The sequence below is a fragment of the Nicotiana tabacum genome, chromosome 7 (genome assembly GCF_000715075.1).
Source record: "Nicotiana tabacum cultivar K326 chromosome 7, ASM71507v2, whole genome shotgun sequence".
Classification (NCBI taxonomy): Eukaryota; Viridiplantae; Streptophyta; class Magnoliopsida; order Solanales; family Solanaceae; genus Nicotiana; species Nicotiana tabacum.
The window spans coordinates 151,046,292-151,058,496 of record NC_134086.1 but is presented as its reverse complement, the minus strand read 5'-3'; the positions used below and the strand labels follow the sequence as shown (position 1 = coordinate 151,058,496).

Sequence of the window (12,205 nt, the reverse complement as noted above, 5' to 3'; positions counted from 1 at the left end):
CATCCATCCCTTCTAGAGGATTTGTGCAGAAGAGCGAGCATGCTTCTTAATTCTTTCTTAGAAAAACACACCACGAGTGCAATGCAATGCGGCAAGTAGTTGCCTGCTACTTCTACTAATCTTATTTTTATTTTTAGTTTATTTATTTATTTGGCCAAACTTTTACCTTGTCAATAAGGAAAATAACACCCAAAAATTAACAGGCAAGGAACATAACGGATGATCTATGGAGTTCTTATAAGCAAACTGCACTACGTCCACACGTTATTTATGCTATAAAGATAATTATGTGAATAGATACACCAGGGGAGAATGACTTCTTTAATTAGGCTTCAGGATCTTGACAATAGAGTATTACATGATGTAAACAAGAAAAAGGCTGACCATCCAAGTCCGACAATTAGTAAAAAACCTTCGACCTTCCTTATCCTCCCTGCTTCACATGCTTTCATTCTATGCTGAAAGTGATGATTTGAGTTTTTTCTAAGTTCTCTACCACGGCTGAGATGGATTATTTTTTCCATATTATTTACTGTTAACATGGCAGAATATCACAGGCTGAAAATTTACCAGCATAATATTTACTCCTATTAGCAAATGAAATGTCGTATGCAGAAGATGCAGTGATCTAATTAGCCAACTTTAATTCAAAAATTAAAACATCGTACTCTTTTTGCTGGTAGTTACTTACGTAATCCCGGTGCACTACATATTTTTATGGGTGCTGAGTCTGCTGACATCCCCTTGGAAAATAATACAATCACCTCAAGTCTGTGTATTGCAGCAACAACACAGATTTTGCTTGCTATGTAATGCTCAGTCTGGAATTTCCTAATAATAATAATAATGGAAAATCGAATTGCAAACAACACATCCTATATTTGCTAAGGAAAGATAGAAGTAACAATTATGCATTTTTACTGTTTGTCAAATCATAGGACCTCGATTCAGCAGATTATAAATTGTCACTGTGTACCTTCAATCTATAATGATAGTGTTAAGATGCTTTCTCTTTCGCCTCCTTGCTTTCCTTAATATGCGTGCACTCTCTTCCTTTGCATCCTCTATTGGACAAATTCCTGCGCCTTTAAGAGAGAGACAGTTTAAGCACTCAAATCTATACCAAACGACATTTAAGAAAGACATGAATGATTGTTTGTCTTTCTTTTTTCTTCAAAAACTTCTTGCTGAAGTTATGATGCTCAAAAATTCTTATTTCAGGACAGACTCGAAATGTGATGCTTTCAGAGAAAGAGAGAGATCCCTCGGGACACAAAGCCTGATAACAGGTTCAATTCCCTTCCTTACCCCAACTGACAAAGGGAAGAGAGGATTATCAGTTTCTCTTTGGTTTGAGAAAAACTTAATAGTGTGGCAGTATAATAAAGATGCTTCAAGCTTTTAGACATGTTCTTTCTTGTTACTTTATTTATTTTCTTTCATATTATAATTCTTAGGTATTTGGCTTGATTAAAAGTACCCAAAGGTCATTCTTGTCTGTGGTGAGTCTAGAGATATAGGATATAATTTGACATACATCTAAATTGATCTATCTAAATTCGTTAAGTTCAATTGTACAATACAGTTTTAGGTCAATAAACACGTTGATTAATTACAGGATGCAGAAATCACTCTGCTTATCAAATTGCATTATGGTGAAATCCTCAAATGAATGATGAGGCAAGAAGTGCAATTACCTGATCCGTTTTCTTCAAGCAAGCAGGAAAAGCCTGTGTCAATATCCTCATCAGATTCAATGGTAACTCCAAATTCCCTTTCCTGAAATGGATAGACAGTTGTCAGCTCTGAGAATATAGGTGATACAGTCTCAAGTTTTCAAATATGTGATGTGCTAAACAAAGCATTTTTGTTAACTTCAAAACAAGGCCTCAGAGATGGTGGACTACGACATATCACAAATACAGCATTTCAAAACCTATTACTCCGTATTTCTTTTGGATTGTTTTCATGCCACAATGATAACCACTATTGCTCACAAGTCAACAAGCAATTTGTTTGCGTATGGGCAATCAGATAATTACCTGTCGAAATGCTTTATTCTGTTTGTGACTTCTGCTGGAAATTTTCTGCTTCACACAAGTTTGGTCATGTTTCACTGTTTTCCAGCCTCCTGTTTCAGTCTTCGTCGACATAGTTGTTTTCTGATCTTTGATATTCATTGTTGAACTAGAAGTGAAAAGACATGCTTGGTGACTTGCAATTCCCAGCAATAAGGAATATCGCACAATTTTAGAAAGATAAGCAAAACTTTATAAACAAAATATCTTTAAGATTTCTTTTGAAGCTATAGCAAAGTTCTTAGGAGTTTTCTTCATTCATTTAGTTTATCACGAATGCTAGCTTGGATTAAAGCTTTTGGGGATGAAGGGGAGTGCTTCCCTTTTGATTTCACTTTCTTCTTCGTATAGCTAATGTGAGAAATGGGGATACCTTCTGGTTTTACATGGATTAAAAGACACTATGAGACAAATCTTCACAACTAACTGCCACCTAACTATTTCTTGATGATAGAGAGCGTATCCAGTATCCCAGCCGCAAGTGATCTCAAGTAGTCAAGTGTCAATACACACATCTCAAGAAGCATTGCAAAATGACTACTGCTTATGCATATTGCACATAAATGATGCAAATAGTAAGAGAAGCCATCAAATGATTATGAAAATTGTATACTGGAGAGCTACTGATTAGTTGCTACATAGAGATTTCAAAATTAAGGCTTTGTGATGCCACTGGGAAGAAAGATAAAAGGAAGAAAGTTTGAAAACTTACTTCTTGAGAAACTTCACTTCAGGGAGAGGGAAACAATCATTGATACCCTACAAATGTTCAAATGCACTAAGATTTGTGATAGTTTTTATCATTACTCTAAATACTCATAAAGGTCTTAAGGAATTCGGAGAATAGAATTCTTGAAAATGTACTTTCGGTTGAACGGCCAGAACAGTTTCATGTTTTTGTCCGGGACAATCTGGGCGGAGGGAAGCTGTCTGCAAGCAATAGGAATATAGATGAAGCAGCATAAACCCAACTACAGATGGTAGCCTAAATATGAACTTAAACAGTCAATTTCAATATGCAACATGCCTGAATCTCTTTAGCCAAGTTCTTGCTCAAGTCCGTTTGCAGTTGCAAAATGCACATCTCCAGTTTGTTGGGCATAGCTCTAACCAGTGATGAAAGATCCCGGATGTTCTCTTGATATTTATTCTCCCTCAGCTCTTCAAACATGGATTTGAAGGTCTCTTCCATGCTAGCTTTCAGATCTTCCCTCCCCTTGTTCTGGTTATTGCATGTCACATGGATTAGGAAATATTATACAAATAAATCTGGACTTAAGCAGAACAGCTAAGCTATAGTTACCATTAATTGCAACAGTTCATCATGAGCTGCTAACTTCGGCCGTAAGCTTTCCACTGAAAGAAAATTTAGAAGAAAAACTAATGCGTGAGAATTTGTTGACATCCTGCAGATATATTTGCAAGTAAAAATTTACTAGGGCCAGCAGGCATCTCAAGACAAATTTCCATACTCTTCAAATAATGATATGGGCTCTTTGGAGCTCCTAACTATTCAGCCACATCAGGTAAATTGAAAAGGCAGTGAATACTCACTCTCCATCAATATCTCTTTCGTTCCCCGGTTAACTTGCATAATATCACTCTGAACAGAATCTAAGATCATTCCTAGCCTGCTTAATGAAGTCTCTACAATTCCAATTTTGTGTTCAAGTTCTTCAGTAATCTGGGCTGTTCAGCAAAATTAGAAACATGTTTAGTCCAATGATTCTAGCTGCAAATTAATCCCCAAACTTACATTTTCCTTAGATCTTAAATGGAAGCTGAGAGCATATATTTAGTGGAGGTGGAATTATGACTTACATTTGTTTTCAGGAACTGACCACTTGCGCATATAATTGCCTGAAGGTTTAGATAGCTGCATTTGACTCTCTTCTCGTGTGTAGCTGATTTGAGGCAAACAGTTCATCCTCTTTGCTGAATTTTCTCTTTCTTGAGAACCCAATCTCTGCATTAAAATTATCAATAGTAACACCTTATTGTTCGCTCTGAGATGTAAATTTCCCACAACAGCATTTTGTTTGGTATAAGGTGAGTAAAATTTCCAATGTATAAAGTGGAAAGTTTCGTGAAACTCTGTGTCCTGGGCAGAATTGAAACCAAGAAAGCATATGCTCAACATAAAAGACAAGACTCCATCAGTTAACTAGTTGTATACGAACTCTGATAAGCTCTACAACCACTTCATAGTGCAGTGTGACGATCCCCTGTTTTTTCATGTAGTAATAAGAAACATTCTGCCAGACAAGTCGGTTGACATAATTGATGATCCACTGTCCAATACACTAAGGATGGTAAATGATACCTTTATATGACACTCTTTCAATTTAAGGACGTTCCATAATATTGACATCAGTCATTTGTTATGCAACTTTCAGAGCTGTTCAAATTTACAACTTAACTCTAATGCTTTCTTCACCTATCACTAATATAATAATAAATCAAATAAACATCTTGAATAAAAATGTCAGATAAAGTTAGTATCATGTACTCACACAGCATATAACAAAGTAAATCATAGTCGGAAGGTAAATTCATCTATTTTAAGAATCACAAAGCATAAATGCAAATTACACTCAAAATTAACTTAGGCAACAGTTATCCAGGATAAAATAGATTAAAGTCTTGTGAAGCATCAAACCACATTTTAGACAATCTAAAGCATTCTCTAGAAGTTGCATACAATTTTTAGAAGTTAATCATTATCATTTCCGCAATGAATCAGTTCCTTGGTATGTTACGATTAGTTAGCAGCCGAAGTATACGAAAATGACATCTCATTAACAACTACAATTCGTACAACAGAGATAGGAACGAGAGGGAGGAATTACTTGCTCATTAGGGGCAAATTCATCCAGAGAGCTCTGCGATAGCTGAGAGTACATCGGTTGCTGAGATGAAAATCCCTGTGAGAAGGATTGTTGTGATTGCTGCTGTGACCGAATCTGTGAGAAGGATTGTTGTGATTGCTGCTGTGATCGAACTTGTGACGCTTGGCTTTTCCCGAAGACGGAAGACTCTGCTGCACTTGGTACCGCACTTGGCCTCCTTCTCATATCATCAAACAAGGCTCAATATTATGGTGAAATTCTCTCTCTCACTCTCTCCATCTCTAATACTTATACATATATAGGTGTGTGTGTGTGTGTGTAACATAGAAATATCTGTAATGTATGCGGAAAAAACTCTGAAACATGAAGACGTAGGCCAAAACAGAAATCGGCATCGCAATTGGCCTTCTTCTCAATCATCACAACAAATATCTCAATATTATGTTAAATTTTCGACCTCTCTTTATTCGTACAAACATATAATATATATATATATATATATATAGCACACAAAAACATCCAGATATCTGTAATGTATTCGAAGAAAAAGCAAACAAAGAGAGGTATCGCGCTCGATTTCTACTCAAATCTTCTCGAAAAAGCTCGATCCATTATATAATACTGTATATTCATGTGTGTGTTTGTGCGTGTCTGTCGCACACAAAACATTCAAATATTTGTAAAGCATTCGAAGAAAAATCAGAAACACAGAGCGTTAGGCAATTTTCCTGCTAAACAATGCAAAGAGATGAAATTGAGATAGAATTTGACCTTGCATGAGGAGGAAGAACAGAGATGGAGCTGAGATCGGAGGCTTTGTTAATCTTCAACTTCATTTTGCCGATACTCACTGGAAAGTTTTGAAATCTTCGAGAATTTATAGCTTCAATTTGGAAATTTATGGAACCTAACTGATGAAAATATCGATCGAATTTGAAAATTAATTTGAATTCTCAGAGCGCTTTGAAGTTACTTTTGTGTGGTTTTGCTCCAGTTGGAGGAAGTGTGATCTGCGTTGATAATCCAGCGGGAAACTGTCAGTTTATATAGGCTAATAGGGCCTATTCTATGACTTCTGCAATCATTTGGGCCCTATAAATGAAGCCCAAATATGTAATTAGGCCCTTTTAGTTTAGACAATTTTTTCAGAAATCTTTGTAAAAATAGCACGGTATAGCCAGTTTTCGGACTGGTCATTCAAAAATAGCCAGCGTTTACCAAGTCAATGAAAAATAGCCACTATTTTGCTACAACAGAGACCGGTCAAGCAAAATATACTAGAGTTCGGTGCACATGTGTATGAACTCCAGCATATTATGCTGGAACGGTATACTTTGCTGGCTCCAGTATAATATATTGGAGACTGGAGCACCGGTGCTCCAAACTCCAGTATATTATGCTGGACCGGTATACTTGTTGGAACTCCAGTATATTATGCTGGAGTTCTAGTGTACTTATGATGGAACTCCATCATATTATGCTGGAGTTCTAGCATACTTATCTTGGAACTCCAGTATAATATGCTGGAGTTCAAGTATAGTTATGCTGGAACTCCAGCATAATATACTGATGTATTTTCCGGGTTTTAAACAGTATTTTCGCTCAAATTTATCTTTACATGAAAAATGGCTAAATTTCGATTACTTTTGAAATTGGACTATTTTTGAACGACCAGTTGTAAATCTGGCTATTTTTTAAATTTCACCCGAAACCTTTTCAAGAAAGCGAAAAACAGAAGCTGTTTAAATTTATACATACATGCATATTATATATAATTAATAAACAAAAAAAGAAAGAAATTAATTAACAAAAACGTTTTCCAAAATCAGAGTTCGCGTTCCAAGATCAAGTTGAATGTCATTTCATTTTTCGAAAAAAAATATAAACTGAACTAAAATAAGCCATAGACGTTGAAGCTATTGTCCATTATTAGTCACACCCCTATTAAGTAAGTTAAATATACGCGTAGCGCTCTGGCTTCAAAATTTGCGCAAATTCCAAATTTTAGGGTATGGCAGTTGGACATTACTAACTTAACAGTGTAAAATAATTACATGGAGAAAGATTTTTATTTTAATTTTTTGGAATTTTTACCTCCTATAGCAAAGGTTAACACCTTATTTATTTTAAATAAATATCATTTAAAAAAATTATATTCTATAGATACCTTTTAATGTTTATAGCAAAATATCTAATTTTGCTCCTAACCCAAAGCAACTAAATACGCTATTTAGTTACAATATTTTCTTTCTCTCTCTACTTTGATACATGTCATTCTCTTCCCACATTCTTCTCACCCACATCACCTATGTTTTCTCCGATCCCAGCACAGCACAGAACAAACAATTCTCTTTCCCAACACAGAACAACACATCATAAAAAAACTACACAAAAAAAGCGAACCTACACAGCTTTACTCAATCACACAGAACAAAATCATGCAGGAAGCCATAAACGATAATTATATGTGCCCTAGCTTTAGTAGCTTCGGATACTTGGTTGAAATTGCCGCTAAAATCTCCGATGAATTTCAAGAGGCAGTTTGCTTCGACGGAGATAACGGCGAGGAATTAGATTTTGAATTCTCAACTATGGAACTCATCTACGGCGGTCAAACTGAATTTCAGTCAATTTCCCCTGTTTTCAACCGCGATCTATTATTAAACGTTAATTCCATGGATTCATATGGAGTTAGGGTTTGTTCTTGAACAAAGACAACGGAGTTTGGGCTGAGCAACTTGATTTTTTGTTCATATATTTCAATGTATTTTCAACGTACCACGCTGTATTTTCATGTATTTCATTGTATTCATTTTCTTTTTATATGCCATGAATATATTCATATATTTTTTTTAATTAATATAATTTATATATTCAGATGCATGTATTATATAATTTTTTGGAAGATTGCTATATTTTTGGGGTATTTTTCGGTTGAGAATCTTTTTTATAACTGGAAATACAAAATTTATGTGTTATAATTGAGTTTATTGAGTTATATTAGGTGTCTATTATGTTAATTGATTCACTTTCCGTTTAAAAACAGTGTAATCCCCTGTTTCACGCCGTGAATACAGTCGAATACAATAATTTGTCCAGCTATAATCCCATGTTTCACGCCATGAATACAGTCGAATACACTCGAATACAACAACAGTTTAGCTGGACTTCCCTGATTCACGCCTATTTTTGCTACTATATTCATGAATACAGTAACTTAAATACATCTAATACATCTTATAACAACAGAAAACGTATCTACAATCCGTAATATAGCAAATGATATCTATAAATAACTAATTACTACTAAAAGATAGTGCTTTATAAAAATTTACCTTTTTTTTAAAACGAAGAGATTGTTAGTCCAAAATAAGATGTAGATATATTTGGTCATTAGTAGAACTTAGAAATAACCGTGAAAAGTAAACATAGAGCTTGTTTGAATTGGTTTATTTTAAGTGTTTTCAAGCTAAAATAGCTTTAAAGCCATTTTGTAGTGTTTGGATAAAATAAAATAAAAAGTATTTTTAAGTACTTGTTTTTAAGCTAAAATGACAAAAACATGTCAAAAGCTAGAATTCCTAACGTATGGCTTAACATCTATTTTGACTTAAAAGTCACTTAAAATAAGCCCATCCAAACGGGTTCATATTCCTATTGTAATGTTTGTGATAAAGAACTATTTGGATTAAGAATTGGATATGCGTATTAAAGCAATACACTATCATGCAACTAATTTACATAGAGAAATTCAAAAATAACCAGATTTACAAGTGGACATTCAAAAATAGCCACAGTTTCAAAAGTAATCAAAATTTAGCTACTTTTCATGTAAAGATAAATCTGAACGAAAACACTATTCAAAATTCAGAAAATATTCCAGCATAATATACCGGAGTTCCAGCATAAGTATACTAAAACTCCAGCATAATACACTGGAGTTCCAGTATAATATACTGGTCCGATATAATATGCTGGAAGTTCATACACATGTGCTCCAATCTTCAGTATATTATGCTGGAACTTTCCACGTGTTGGAGTTCCAACATAATATGCTGGAAGTTCATACACAGGTACATCGATCTCCAGTATATTATGCTGGACCGATCCCTGTTGCAACAAAATAGTGGTTATTTTTCAATGACTTTGCGAACGCTGACTATTTTTGAATGATCAGTCCGAAAACTGGCTAGCCCGTGCCATTTTAACTAATTTACAGTGCCAGTGGGCCTGGTGATTGATCATTATTTAATTGAAAAAATGACATTGTATAGGCGCTTTAAAAATAATAGCCGAAAAACATGTAAAATTTATATATTTTTTATACATTATATACAAAAATTATATAAGTTTTATACACTTTTCGGCTATCAGACGTAAATAGTTTATGTCGCGGGCTAAAAGTAATAATACCCCTATTTAATTGACTTCGACTAAGAACTAAATATAAGATTTGAAGTTTGAAGAAAATCTACGATTATATTATTAATTATTTTTTTTTTAATTTTTTTTTTGGTGTTTGGTGCTTGGTATACATTTCGGGCTTGACTAATTCGGAAATTGGATTCGTGCCCAGGAGTCCCACTTTAAGAGGTAAAGAGCTTCATATCAAAGATAATTTTATACTCAGTGTTAGAACTCAAAACCATTAATTAAATATGTAGAAATACCTACAACTCCATCGTATCCTTTGGTGATAGAGCATATTAGTACTAGTCAAGCTCAAGCACGCGGCAATCAATTGATATCCTAATCCAAGTACACACTCATAAGGTTAGAATTTGTCGTTGATAATTGAAATTTATGGTGGCATTGACGGGACAAGTTAATTATAGTTTTATAGAGGGGAGAAAAAGATCATCGAGGATCTCATGGAATATTCCTTCTATCCACTCACTTGGTCCTACAATCTCGAGTTTTATAAAATTTTCATATCTTTTATTGGCCTAGTGTTGAGATTGAGTATTGATAATGAAGGAATTCTTTAACGAAAAATAAAGGGAACTTTACACCGTGTACCTACTTTTAAAAGCCCTTAACACAATATACTTCAATTATGAAATTACATGTAGTACACACCAATTAATTACCTTACATATCCATTTAGTCAAAAGAACAATAACTACCATATAAATTTACTCCCTAATTAAAGGAAAGTATCGATCTATATAAAACAAATCCACTCCATCCGTTTAAACTTTAGACCAAAATTAAAGAATAAAATTCCTTTAAACAAAGCCTTTTCTTGTGAGAACCGTTGTCCTTATTTTCTTTTATACAATAAACAATTATTCAGTAAAATATTCATTGTATACTAGTATTATGTATAGCATGTTAATATTGTAAGTAAAATAAAATACACATAATAAATAAAAATAAAGATATATTTGGTTTAGATACTATATTCCAAATTAGAATATTGTGATATATTTAGTTTGAATATTGTATTTTAAATCAGAATCTTGTGGTATGTTTGATTTGAATACAATATTATTGTATTTTTTATTTAAATATTGTATTCCAAATTAGAATATTATGGTATGTTCGATTTGAATATTGTATTCCAAATTAGAATATTGTAGTTTGTTTGATTCGAATACTGTATTTTTATTAGGATGTTGTGGTGTATTGGTTTGAATAGTATGTTCTAGTATTTTATTTTAGTTTAGATATTATATCTCAAGTTAAAACATTTTCACCTTATTTTTGTTTCTCTTTAGATTTAGATGGAAGAGAAAAAAAATACAATGAAGGACGTAGAGAAATGATTGGGGTATGAACTTCTTGGTTAGAAGGTTAGTATAATCCCAATTCCTTAAAACGTGGGACGATGGGGTGTTTTAAGGGAGCGAGAGATAATTTAGTTCCTTAAAATGTGGGATTTGTTTAATGGTATATAATGATATTAAATATTTAAAAAGTAAACAAAGTTTTATAAAATAGGTATACAAGGTAAAATAAATATTTTAAATGTATATGAAGTTAACTAGTATTTTCCATGGGTATACCACGTAGATTTCCCAAAAATAAAAGGCTGACGAAACGAAATCGTGGGGTCTAAAAGTTGCGGTATAAACACAAAGGCAAAATACCCGTTAAAAACCCCCTAAACTTGACACGGATTATTAGTTACAGTCTTAAATTATTCGTGGTCTTAATTATTCCTCATAACTTGACCTTTTGAGAGTCATTACCCCCTTGGACATTAATATGGCAAAGAGTGCGTGTGCACTCGCCTGCCACGTGAACTTTTCCTGTATATGTGGCATTTTTTTGTTAAATAAAATATATTTTTACCTTTTTAGGTATGTTACTTTTTTAGATAATTTTTTTCGAATACAATTTATAATAAAACTTGGATAGAACTACATTACTTAGGCTAAAAAATTTTATTTGGCTAAAAATAATAAAGTTTTAGTTAATCTTTTTTTGAATTTGACTTGAAAATAAAGATTTATACAATTGAAATAAATAGTCAAGGCATCTAAAAAGTTATAAAAAATACATAGTTTGAAATTAATTATTTTGAAACAGCCTCTCTATTCTCACAAGGTAGGGGTAAGTTTTGCGTACACACTACCCTCCCCATACTCCACGGTGTGGGATAATACTGGGTATGTTATTGTTATTGTTGTTGAAATTAATTATTTTGGCTATAATTTTTTATATAGCTCTGAATTATGGTGCTCTAAAAATATAATTTTTATAAATTTTATCTGAAAAAGTAAAAATACACAGTTGAAATAAATAGTTATTGTATCAAAAAAGAAATAAAAAGAGTGTACACTTTCTTCAACTGTGTATTTTTATTTCTTCAACGGTGTATAATTTCTTCAACTACACTCTTTTTATTTCTTCTTTTGATGCAATGACTATTTATTTTAATTGTGTATTTTTACTTTTTCAAGTAAAATCTATAAAAAAAATATATTTTTAAAGTACCATAATTTAGAGATATATAACAAATTATAGCCAAAATAATTAATTTCAAACTATGTATTTTTTTTTAACTTTTTAGATGCATTGACAATTTATTTTAATTGTATAAATCTTTATTTTCAGGTCAAATTCAAAAATAATTAACTAAAATTTTATTATTTTTAGCCAAATAAAAAAATTTAGCCTAAATAATGTAGTTCTATCTAAGTTTTATTATAATTATATTCTAAAAAAATTATCTAAATAACATACTTAAAAAGGTAAAAATATATTTTATTTTTAAAAAAAGTGCCACATATACAGGAAAAATTCACGTGGCAGGCGAGTGCACCCACACTC

At 32.8% G+C, this 12,205-nt stretch overlaps 1 protein-coding gene across 2 annotated transcripts; it reads right to left on the bottom strand.

Moving 5' to 3' along the window:
* Positions 1 to 683: 683 nt before the first annotated feature.
* LOC107811522 (putative recombination initiation defects 3) lies at positions 684 to 5,931 on the bottom strand. 2 transcript variants are annotated; one of them, XM_075256798.1, is made up of 11 exons: positions 5,699 to 5,931; positions 4,928 to 5,144; positions 3,900 to 4,044; positions 3,633 to 3,767; positions 3,382 to 3,434; positions 3,102 to 3,300; positions 2,943 to 3,004; positions 2,791 to 2,837; positions 2,043 to 2,214; positions 1,698 to 1,779; positions 684 to 1,085 (listed from the first exon to the last, which is right to left on the bottom strand). In XM_075256798.1, exons 1-11 carry the CDS (start codon positions 5,761 to 5,763, stop codon positions 979 to 981), a joined length of 1,284 nt encoding a protein of 427 aa, XP_075112899.1. In that variant the 5' UTR covers positions 5,764 to 5,931; the 3' UTR covers positions 684 to 978. The 2 variants fall into 2 exon arrangements, with proteins under 2 accessions (XP_075112899.1, XP_075112900.1); XM_075256799.1 differs by having other exon boundaries at positions 2,043 to 2,187.
* Positions 5,932 to 12,205: the final 6,274 nt, after the last annotated feature.